This window comes from Carlito syrichta, unplaced genomic scaffold (assembly GCF_000164805.1).
Source record: "Carlito syrichta isolate Samal-C Ts95f unplaced genomic scaffold, Tarsius_syrichta-2.0.1 Scaffold307930, whole genome shotgun sequence".
NCBI classification, from domain to species: domain Eukaryota; kingdom Metazoa; phylum Chordata; class Mammalia; order Primates; family Tarsiidae; genus Carlito; species Carlito syrichta.
Genome location: NW_007252026.1, coordinates 1,381,525 through 1,393,556, shown reverse-complemented (window position 1 = coordinate 1,393,556; position 12,032 = coordinate 1,381,525). Strand labels below are relative to the sequence as shown.

The 12,032-nt window shown below is 42.9% G+C and overlaps 1 protein-coding gene across 1 annotated transcript in view; it reads right to left on the bottom strand.

Moving 5' to 3' along the window:
• Positions 1 to 12,032, bottom strand: part of UTP20 (UTP20, small subunit processome component) — a 98,475-nt gene that overhangs the window by 5,405 nt on the left and 81,038 nt on the right. The window contains exons 46-56 of the mRNA XM_008064698.1: positions 11,630 to 11,796; positions 10,826 to 10,967; positions 9,761 to 9,877; positions 8,073 to 8,243; positions 7,709 to 7,840; positions 7,094 to 7,204; positions 5,660 to 5,739; positions 5,189 to 5,258; positions 4,885 to 5,067; positions 4,040 to 4,171; positions 3,467 to 3,599 (exon numbers count right to left, since the gene is read on the bottom strand). Coding sequence (XP_008062889.1) covers positions 3,467 to 3,599; positions 4,040 to 4,171; positions 4,885 to 5,067; positions 5,189 to 5,258; positions 5,660 to 5,739; positions 7,094 to 7,204; positions 7,709 to 7,840; positions 8,073 to 8,243; positions 9,761 to 9,877; positions 10,826 to 10,967; positions 11,630 to 11,796 — 1,438 coding nt within the window. The remainder of the gene's footprint in view (positions 1 to 3,466; positions 3,600 to 4,039; positions 4,172 to 4,884; positions 5,068 to 5,188; positions 5,259 to 5,659; positions 5,740 to 7,093; positions 7,205 to 7,708; positions 7,841 to 8,072; positions 8,244 to 9,760; positions 9,878 to 10,825; positions 10,968 to 11,629; positions 11,797 to 12,032) is intronic.

Below are 12,032 nucleotides of genomic sequence, written 5' to 3'. Positions count from 1 at the left end.
CTTTTCACCACATCCTCTCCAGCATCTGTTATTTTTTGAGTTATTGATAATGGTCATTCTGACTGGAGTTAGGTGGTATCTCAGTGTAATTTTAATTTGCATCTTCTTAATGACTAGTGAGGTTGAACATTTCTTCATGTATCTGTTGGCTGCTTGTATGTCTTCTTTTGAGAAGTATCTGTATAGCCTCCACCACCCACCACTGGGGAGAGGAAAACCTATTCAGTAAATGGTGGTGGGAAAACTGGCTGACCACATGCAGAAGATTCAGACAGGACCCCTATCTATCCCCATACACAAAGATTAACTCTAAATGGATCAGAGACCTAAATGTAAAACCTCAAACCATAAGAACTTTAGAAAATGCAGGACACACCCTTATGGAAGTTGGAACTGGCATCCAATTCCTGAGCAAAACCTGAAACGCACGGGCCATAAGAGATAAGATATACAAGTGGGACCTCATTAAACTGACAAGCTTCTGCAAAGCCAAAGAAACCATCAAGAGAGCAGGGAGACAGCCCACAGACTGGGAAAAAGTATTTGCCAACTCCAGGTCTGACAAAGGCCTAACATTTAGGATCTACAAGGAACTCAAATGTGCTGAAAAGAAACAAAACAAACAACCCCATTACAAAGTAGGCAAAGATATTGTGTATTTCACAATAGCCAGAGGAGAGGGCCTGAAATGTGCCCAACACAAATAAATGACACATATTTACGGTGATCGACACCCCAATTACCTGGTCATTACACACTGCATGCTTGAATCAAAATACCACAGGTACCCCATAAACAAGTAGAATTATTATGAATCAATTATAAAAAAAGATGAACAAAACAGTCTCTGTGTCCCAGAAGCTCACAAGGAGCTAGGGAGAAGTGAGGTAGACAGACACTGGGAACACCAGGAAAACCTAGAGGTCCCGGCACGCTAAGTGACACAAGAGACACAACCAGCTACAAACAGGCAGTTCCACGAGCAAAGCTGAGATTCAAGGGAGACATGGCGGCACCTGCACTGACATTTCCTGATGCGCATTACCGTCATTAACAAGCAATAGACTCCAGCTGGGCATGGTGGCTCATACCTGCAGTCCCAGCACTTTGGGAGGCAGAGGTGAGAGGACCGACTGAACCTAGGGTTTCAAGACCAGCCTGGGCAACTTGGCGAGACCTCATCTCTACAATAATTCAAAAAAGGAGCCAGGCATAGTGGCTCGTGCATGTAGTCCCAGTTACTTGGAAGGTTGAGGTGGAAGGATCACCTGAGCCCAGCAGGTAGGGACTGTGGTAGTTGTGAGTGTGCCACTGCACACTAGCCTGGGTAACAGAGACTCTGACTCAAAATAAACAAATAAAAGCATTATACAACAAGGTGTTCTCCACATGCCACACTTGCAAAGTACAGTTAAAAAGTCCTACGATTTGGGTATTGGGAACAGGATGGATCAACAATGTCATACATTTTAGTCTCTGCTGCTATATTTCATGAGCATGTTTTTACTTTTTGTTCTACATGAACCTCTGTAATAATCTGGCCAAGTCTCAGTGAAGCCACATCAGAGTAAGTCGTACAGTGGCCTCATTTGTCACAAGTCATGAGTTTTGGTTCTTAAACCAGACGGGCACTATAAGGAGTTTTCCAATGTCAATCTTCCACTGACTAATCAAAATTGAGTATGTTAAAATAAAAATTCTGGGGTCTTATTTTTCATTTAGGGAGTGATACAGAGTCATGCGCCATGTAATGACATTTTAGTCAATGATGGACCACGTATATAGTAGTGGTCTCTAAGATCATAATATGGTTTGGCACTACTGACTAACAAAGATTTTCATATGTACTATATTTTTACTGTACTTTCTATGTTTATTTTTTATTTCTTATTTTTTCTTTCTATGTTTAGATACACAGATACTTACCATTGTGTTGCAACTGCCTAGGGTATCAGTGCAGGAACATGCTGGACAGGTTTGTAGCCTATGGGCCACAGGCTAGACCACAGCCCCAGTGTGGCCGGTCAGGCCTTCTAGGTGTGTGTATATGGACACTATGATGTTTGCACACAACGAAATCACCTAAGGATGCATTTCTCAGAACAGGTCCCAGTTGTTAAAGCAATGCACGACTATAAAAACGTAAATGTTCTCTGGAAGTGAAAGAGTTTAGTAAATTATGGCATATCTAAATTGTGGACCACTATATGGCTACTTAAAAGGATATCTACGAAGTGGGTTATAGGACAGTAACATGCTTACTTAAGTACAAACAGGATAGAAAAGTCTACATGAAATTAAACACCCTCTCAAAAGAAGTATGCCATTTAACAAAAAGAAAAACTGAATGGAAAATAAAAATGACATGCTGTGTACTGTAAGTACATACAATTTATACTTGTCAAGTATACTTCAATAAAGCTGAGGGGAAAATTAAAAAGTAAATAAACACACTGGAAAAAAAGTAAGTATACACAAACTTACCAAGTAGCAAGCAGAAATTTGGGAATGTTTTATCTTTCTTTTATTCTCCATAATTAATATTCTTTCCTTTATAAATAAAATGTATTACTTAAGAAGTCAGCCGGGCTTGGTGGCTCAGCCTATAATCCCGTGCCTTTGGGAGGCTGAAATGAGTGGATTGCCTGAGCCCGCGGGTTTGAGACCCGTCTGGGTGGCGAGACCTCATCTCTACAATAAATCAAAACATCAGCTGGGCGTGGTAGCACATGCCTGTAATTCCGGCTACTTGGAAGGCTGAGGTGGAAGGATCGCTGGAGCCTAGCAGGTCGAGGCTGCGGTGGCCAGGAGCAGCCACTGCACTCCAGTCTGGGCGACAGAGTGAGACTCCAACTCAAAAAAAAAAGAAGTCATAAACATTTTTTTTCAGAAAGAAACATTTTCACTGTATCAGTCTGATAGGGCCTTAAAATTCTTTTTCTTTTTCTTTTTTTAAGTGAGAAAGCAGGATTTACTGAGGACAGACAAGCTCCCACAGTGGGAGGGGGCCCAAAGGGATTGCCCCCTCACTTATTTTTTGAGTAGGGTTCTGACTCTGTCACCCAGGCTGGATTGCAGTAGCATAATCACAGTTCACTGCAGCCTAGACCTCCTGGGCTCAGGTGATCCTTTCACTACAGCCTCCCAAGTAGCTGGGACTATGCATGTGCCACCATGCTTTGCCTTATTTTTAAAAATTTTTTTGTATAGACCAGTTCTTGCTATATTGCCCAGGTTTCTCAAACTCCTGGGCTCAAGCAATCCTTTTATCTCAGCCTCCCAAAGTGCTGGGCTTACAGACATGAGCCACCATACCTGGCCTTACATTTTTTTCCTCATGAACTTTTTTCCTGACATTATATGCCTTTTAAAGTATTCATATTCTCATTTCCCAAATCTATCTTCAGTAATTATATCACAACACATATGTTTATTTTTAAGATTTAAATAAAAAGGAAATACTTACTCCAGATTTTACTCAGCATCTCAGAGGGCTTTGTAAACTGAATGATATCACATTCCTTGATGAGTTTAGTTATCAGCGTAAGAAAACTAAACAGAAGGCGATCTGCAGCTTTTTCCTCTGTCGCTTCTATGATCTAAAAACAAGATGGATACGAATGAATAAAACGCCAAGTTGCATGTGTGTGGTGGGCACTTTCCCTCCAGCACATCCACCCACAGCTTCTCAGCCCCGCACTCCTGCTCCCTGGGCCTGACGACCCCTGTGGGACTGACAAGTGCACGGGAGGGTATTTAGCAGCATCGGGGCCTCTGCCCTCCAGATGTGACAACCAAAATGTCTCCAGACACCGCAAAATGTCCCTGGGGACCAGACCATCCCCAGTGAGAAACTTCAATCTTCATACACTATTGAAGATAACTTACTTTAATCTTCATTTTAAAAGAAGTTCCAAATGCACTGCATCCCTGCTTTTACTGATAAGCAATATTTATCGAACACAAATAATTTTTAATTTATCAACTAGCCCACCTTGAGTAAAGCCGTAAAAGTCTTATTCCCTAGCAAATTACTTACATCTTGGAAGTTTTCAGGATTGATTTCCTTTTCAACCACAGGAAGGACAGTCCCAAGTCTTCTCCCAAAGTCAACTCTTTCACTTTCCACAAATAGGCCACAGACCAGGGCAGCAAGCTGCCTGTTTATGCTCTACCAAAAACAAGCAACCACAAGGCAATGTCAGGAGCACGTGGAAAATGAAGGTGGGCATTATTTTGTCCTCAGTATTCGGAGACAATAAACATATGTCTTTCTGATGCCGCAAATCTATCGACACGGAGCTCTGATGGCCAACATACACCATGTGCTGAATCTTCACACCCGAGAGCAACAATCTAAAAAGTGGCATTTATTATTATCATTATCCTATGAGCACTTTAATGTGTTTTTTCCATTTTAAATTTAAACAAAAAGAAATGGAGAGAAGTCTCATCCTCACCCCCCACTCCACATTAAGTGGGTATTCAATGAGCTACTCATAAACCAAGGGCATGGTTGTTTATATCCACAAAGATAGCCAGTGATCCCAGGGCACAGTCAGCAAGTAGATACAATGATAAAAATCACATTCCAGAAATGGCATGAACAAAATGTGGAAACAAATCAAGAGGTGCTGGTTAAGTAAATTATGGTCCATTCATATTGTGAAGTACTTTACTAGCCATAATGTCACAGGAATACAGATAATTTTTATATTACCATCTATAACTTCATATGCTTTAAGAATACATTATTTGCATAATCAGATAAAAATAAAGCATTTGGGGAAACTAATTCAGTAATGTACAATATGCTTTGTTATTTAAAGTATGAACACCAGAAGCTAAGACTTCTCACTGAACTATGACTAAAGCAATGCCTACCTTTTTTGCAGCAAACCAGGTGGTAACCATCTCAAACAGCCAATCTTTCTTCTCGAGGCTGATTTTATTGAGTAGGGATTTGATTGCCATGGATGCCATCTTTTTGCACATGGCAGAGTCATCATTCACCATCATTAGACAAAGAGGAATAAAGAACATTCCACAGTTCTCATGGAGCAGTCCCTAAAAAAGGATTTGTGAACACACTTAGAATGGGATTCCCATAGAAGCTCCAGCAAATGAGGGCTGAGGGATTTTAGGCTCATGGGAAAATGACTGAGGAGCTTGTGTGGGATCACAGTACCTGAGGAAACGCGTCAAAGAGATAGGCGATCATTTCCAGGGCGGATTCTCTCCCAGTCTCATGCTCATAACTAGGGCAAGGACATTAGATGGGCTTGTTAGTACCTTCTAAATTACCAGTAATTATTTTAAATTTTGAGACTGTATCAAGGTGTCAGTCTTCTTAAAAAATGAAAAATGCTCTGTTTCCCCAATTTTAATGCCTGTACATATTCATTAAGCTTACGTTCAGATGTAAATATAATTTGTCAGATTTTCAACATTCTTCTACGTGAACTCTTAGGACACTCAAGAGTCAGACTAAATTGAAAAGCAACTCACAGAATTGCTGTATGAAGACAAGCAGTGTCCGATAACCAAGTCACTGAGAGAGACACTATGTCCAGGCCTCATCCTTCTCAAGATAGCCACTGTTTTAAATGGAAAGAAGAAACTACCCTTCACCCCTGCAGAGGTAATGGCTTAAGCTTACTTCAGTTGAGCGAGCATGAATTCCAAGTTTGGTCTCAATTTGTCACCCAGAGGATAGTCAAGAATGTATTTCAGAAAAACCTAGGAACAAAAGTCACACAGATGATTATGTGGGTCCTGTCTCCAGGACTGCTGGTTCCTAAGCTGCTTTCTGGGACATGCTGGTAGGTCATAAAAACCCTTCAGAAGGGCAGTCAGTCAGGCTTTCCAGTGGATTCCGGCAAAGTCTGCCTAAGTCAACAACAACTCTGACACTTTTTCTCCCACATTGTGTATGCAGGTCCTGCCCTACGAGCCTGACGGCATCAAGTCCTGGCCCACCACTGGCATGGTTGTTTAAGACTCCAAATCTGAGCCCGCATGTTGAAAGCTGATCTCTCTGTGACAGGTGGTGCAGTAGACTGAGTATGGACTGTGGTTCAGCCTGTATCTCCCCTCGAACAAGAATAACAATATGTCTCTCAGTTATATCTCATCATCCCCTTAGAAAGTATGTGACAATAAACCTATTCTACAGTTGAAGAGAAGGCTGGGCATGGTGGCTCATGCCTATAATCCCAGGACTTTGGGAGGCCCTAGCAGGAGGACTGCTTAAAGTCCGGGATTTGAAACTGGCCTGGGTGTCACAGCAAGATCATGTCTCTATAATCACAATCATAATCATAACCACAATAGTAATACATTTTTTAAAAACACAGTTGAAGACAATGATGTTGGTTCAGAGAGAGTAAGTAACTCGCTCATGTGACAACACCACATTCCATGCCTAGTGTATGTCTAAGGCTGCGCTTTCAGACTATAACAGCATTCTGCCTCCTTTATTAAGAAACTGTGAGAGCCAAGGGACATCATAAACTTTCCAAGGCCTGCTTTCTCCCTAGTGAAACAGAAATATGTTTCTTGTGGAGGCTGTTACTCAACAGAGGGAATGTGTGTCAAGCACTAAGCACATGCTCCTTCCTCCTATTTCTAACGCTGAGCTTGTGTCTCCAGTTCAGACCTCTCCACTTCTCGAGTACCATCTGTACCTCAGATCAGGGAAGGCCAAACATGTACACAACTCTGATTCAGTTATTGTTCTGCCTCAGAGTTTCAACAGCTCCTCACTACACTTAGGACAAAGACCCAAGTCTTCAATAAGACCACAAGGAGCTGCCTAACCTGCTACCACTTGCATCTATTCCCCTGCACAGAGCTCCTGACTAGCCAAGCTCTCCAAGCTCTCACCAAGAAGGCCATGCCCTATTCTCCCTTCACACTGTGGCTCATCTGTTCACCCCCAGGAAAGCCTTCCCTGACGGAGTCGCAGATGCCCGAGTCTCATTGTAAAGCAACAACACAACACGAAGTCATCTTCAAAATTCAGCCAGTGCTGACATCTCTGCCACAGGCATGGCATGGACCCCTTGGCAGGGGAGCAGTTCTCTCTACAAACCTGTCTGCACTGGACTCTGGCAGGCTCATTTTGTGCAGAAATGGCCAGCTTGGATACTTTCCGCATGATATCATCGATTTCTGGGACCAACAACTTCCTTGATAAAATAGCCTAAAATATGAAGGAAAAGACAAGCTCATTTCACGTGTTTCATTGCAGATGGGTGGAAGCAGACTCGATGTTAAAGCAGTTGTGGGCACTTTTCAAAGATATGAAAGTATCCTCAAAGGAAAATAAACATACACTCATACATATATTTAAAACATAAAGAACATGCAAGCACTTAAAAGGGTTAAAATGGTGATTTTTTTCCTTTAAAATGATGAATTTTATGTTATATATATTTTACCACATTAAGAAAAATCAGCACTGTCATGTGATAAATAAAAAAAGTACCTGTATTTATACAGAATCCCCAGGAAATGTAACTGTTATGCTCATGTTTAAACATTTTCATAAGTAGATGCGTTAATTTGTAACTGGCTCACCAAAATCATAATAGTCTTGATAAATTACTGAATTTCAGAAGTCTAGAGCTACTCAAAACACTATGCCCCTCTTAATATATGCTGTGAAGTTGGTCAGCTGTAACAGCCAACAATGGTGACAGCATACCTTCAGAAGACCAAACGCTGTGGCTTGTCTTGAAGTATCATAGATGTCCTCCTCAGCATATGCCAGTAAAACCTGGAGCTGTTTTTCAGTTATCTGGTAAGCCTTGACTTTCTTGACAAGTATGGTCACACACTGCAAGGTACAAATGAAGTTAGAAGCCAGCACATCCCATGAATTCACTTCCCAAATGAAGCTGAAAGCCCACCCATCAGGATCCGTGATGTGACAAGCACGAAATACAGCCCACAGCTGTCCCTTTCCACACAGGAGGCCAGCCCGCCAGTCTCAAGTCTTGACCAACACTCCCAACTCTGATGTTAATCCTGGCCCTGGCTTCCTCTAAGGGCACGAGAAGACGTCTCACCTTGAAACAATTGACCACCAGGTGGAAGTTCTGGCCCCTGGCAGCCCCGAGCTTTGCATAGTCCTTCAGCAGAAGGAAGAGGTGCTTCGTCAGCTGTTCTGCTTTTGCTTCGATGGAAGGCAGAGGGAACTTCAAGACCCAGATCAGGCACTGTAAGGCACCTGTGATCACCTGGAAACATGACCACACACAACCAGCATGCCACCAAGTCCAGCAATCCCGCACCCGAGGCTATGCAGACTCTACAGATCCCTGAGTTGAATAAGTAAGAAGCTGTGCCCAGGCCAATCTGAAAGTTGCATCTGAAGTGTAAAGATGCTTCCCACACCCCTGCTGTGGAACTTAACGCTTAGCCTTAGCAATGAAGGTAGACCAAAGCAAATCCAAAGGACTTCACGTACTTTGACCCACATGGGGCTAATGATTTGGGTGATTGACCAATTTTATGGTTTTGGAAAATTCTTTTCTACTTTCTAGAATGCTACGTCAATGCAATCTACTCTTACTAAACTTATATTATGTATACAAGGCACTCCACTGAGTATTATACATACAAAGATAAAAAGGACACCATCTCTGCACTTAAGCAAAAGATAACTAGCTCAGAAATTAAACATGAAACCAATTAACTATCATTTAATTTAATATAGTTAAGTGCTATGTAGCAGATATGGAAAAAGTATGTGGAACCGAGTGATTCATCTGGGAGATCACGGGGCTCTGTCAGCTGAGCTCGGACACAACCCTTCCTGCTCTGCTCCTGGCAGGTCTTCACTGGGCTGGATTAGATGAAGACATACAAGGAGGAGCCTGGGAATCAGAAAGGTCTGGGCTTATACCCCAGCTTGGAGACGCATGCTGTTAGACTCTAGAGATGTCACCGAACCTCTCAGCACCTTCACTGACAGGCAGGTAACTGGGAGATGTGTGGGCATTGGAGCCCAACAGGCCTAGGTTCACATCCTAGATCTGAGCCTGGCCCAGGTCCTCGTGTTCTCATCTATAAAACAAGAAAATTAAGAATAGATGCATGGCCGGGCTCGGTGGCTCAGCCTATAATCCCGCACCTTTGGGAGGCTGAGGTGAGTGGATTGCCTGAGCCCGCGAGTTCAAGACCCGCCTGGGCAGCGAGACCTCATCTCTACAATAAATTAAAAAAATCAGCCAGGCATGGTAGCGCATGCCTGTAATTCTGGCTACTTGGAAGGCTGAGGCGGAAGGATCGCCGGAGCCCAGCAGGTCGAGGCTGCGGTGGCCGGGAGCAGCCACTGCACTCCAGTCTGGGTGACAGAGTGAGACTCCAACTCAAAAAAAAAAAAAAAAGAAAAAAGAATAGATGCTGCCGGGATTGTTGTCAGGATTAGAGAGAGCATCTTTAGGATTCATAGCACAAAGCAGTAGCAGTGACATGGTGACTGTGACAATGAGGATGATGTTGGGTCTGGGGACACCACTCACCCCCATGGAGTTGTTGTGAGGATCCAATGAAAGTATTTACCCAGAAGAGGTTTCAAAACTGTTAGAGACAGAGTTGTTAAATGGGAAGCAATTTACTGGAGGCAATACTGGTCATTCGAGAGGTCAAAAATCCCTTTAAAAACACAGTCACCTCAGGAAGCGTGAGCCTAGGGGTAAGTTCCAGGCATTCCTCCTGTGAAGGCTCCAAAACAACTGCAAACGAGGCTCACCTTCACATCCATGGAAGCCAGGCAGTCTACGAGGAGAGGCACAAAGGGATCCAGCATTTCCAGGGCTCCTTCGCTTGAGGACTTGACCTTTGACGTCTTCAGGCTCAGATGCAGCAGCTCAAAGGTTTGAAAATGACATGTTACATCAGTTACCCATAAGAGATGAGTTAGACAAACGTGACACGATTTTAAAAGACACACAAGAAATGTTCAGATACTTCTACTTAACGTGATAACTATTCCTAAGACATAACACACAACCTAGGAGGGTCTCGTAGGTCAAGAAGGTGGATGTCACAGGCAGCTGAGCTGCCAAGTTCATTTCCTCAATATCTTCTTCAATCCAGGCATGGGCTCAGTATGAAGGACACAGCAAGGACCGAGACAGACACAGTTGCTGTCTTGATTGCTCTTAGCCCGGAAGACAGACTTCAAGAAAATGAAGTATAAATGCAGGATGCCTGGAGAGTTTTTTAGGGATCTGACAAAGGGAAGAGTGGGTGTGAGATTCCAGGCAGGAGAGTGTGCCGTCTCTCTAGATGGGAAACCAGCACAGTGGGAATGTGTGTTGGAGTGGTATTCTATGAGGTCAGGACCCTGATGCCCAAATGAACAGTTGGGTGCTCCCCTGGGGAAAACGGGAGTCGATGAAGGGTTTTAAAAAGGAAAATGCTCAGATGTGTGTTTGTAAAAGCTCATCATCTTTTAAAACAACTCAAAGTATTTTAGAGGTGCTCATGGGCAAAGCAACAGTAAACCCTAATAAATATTAGGTTAGAATCATTAATTCTGGGACAGTTACAGCATCAAAGTACCGGGTGAGATAACTGGCGAATGAACCAATGCACCTTAAACAACAGCTCTAATTGATTGACAGTAAGGCATGTTCAGTGAAAGGGAGCAGTCCTGGAAATCCAGCAGGACAGAAAGGGGGCCTCCCCGAAGGCAAGTCTCATTTTAAGATTATTATTATTTTTTTTTTAGGCTGCAGGATTTATTGAGAGGACAGAAAAGCTCCCACAGTGGGAGGGGACCCGAAGGGGTTGCCCCAAGAATAATTCTTACCCGAAGCCCAGACTCAATGAATATGTGCATGTTGGTTTTCCTGCTCACAACAGCTTTCTGCCCACCTCGAACTGGAGCTGGGGGAAGCAGAAGGCAGCTCTGGGGTGGCAGCCGTGGATCTGGTGCTGGGGTGGCTGGATTTCTGTCAATCACAAGAAACAAAAACAGGGAAAAGCACACTATCAGTTGCACTCCAAAACATGACTGTGGCCCTCCAAGGTCATGAGGGGCCAGCACTACATAATGTGCTATTTCCTCTGGCGTTTCCCTCATAACCATAAGGCACAGAAGAGGTGATTAGGTTACTGACCCAGGCTACTAGGACAACCCTCAGAAACAGAGTTCAGACTGAAGAACTCACAGTCAAGCAAAGATGAACAGCAAGCACACTGTGCTTGATTCTGAAAACACACTCCAAGGAGTCACACTTAGACCACAGAAGCAAAATGCAAAGGAAGTTCACTAATATATGCGGCATTTTAAGATCTTTTCAGGTCTAAATCTGATTAATCAGAATAAGAGATATACACTTAAAACCTATCCTCACTGTGGTTCAATAAATATTTAAAACAAAATGGCAAAATAACTGGCTGCTGTCACAGGCATCTCTTTCATAAGAAAACAGCCTCACGTCAAAACACATTACACCACCAAGCAGTGCCATCTTGTAACTCAGGTGAACACGCACACATACACACACACTTATTTTTCACTACAGCAAATTATTAAAACAACCCACTGAATGGCTTATCAGAAACAAGCACCTAAAAGATAGTTTATTTATTTATTTATTTTGAAACTTACTTTTCCTTCTCTGTTAACAGGGGAAGGTTTTCACTGACCAAGCCATAACAGAGTAGTAGAATGGATTCTGCTGCCATGTCCTGATTCACAATCAAGCCGGCTGTGATTCGGCGTAAGGTTTCGTGAACTTTCCGGGCCAGTTTTGCACTCGTGGTATTTTGTAAGATCTAAAGGCAAACATGCATGCCACACTGAGATAACACAGAACTGCATTTTGATTTGTTGTGGTACTTTTCTTGTATGTATTTGCTTTATAATGTATTTTGGTTTTTCTAATTAAAAAATGTTCCTAATAAAATTTCTTTCTTTTTTTTTTTAATTTTTTTGAGTTGGAGTCTCACTCCGTGGCCCTGACTGGAGTGCAGTGGCATACTCTTGGCCTCTGCAGCCTTGACCTTCTGGG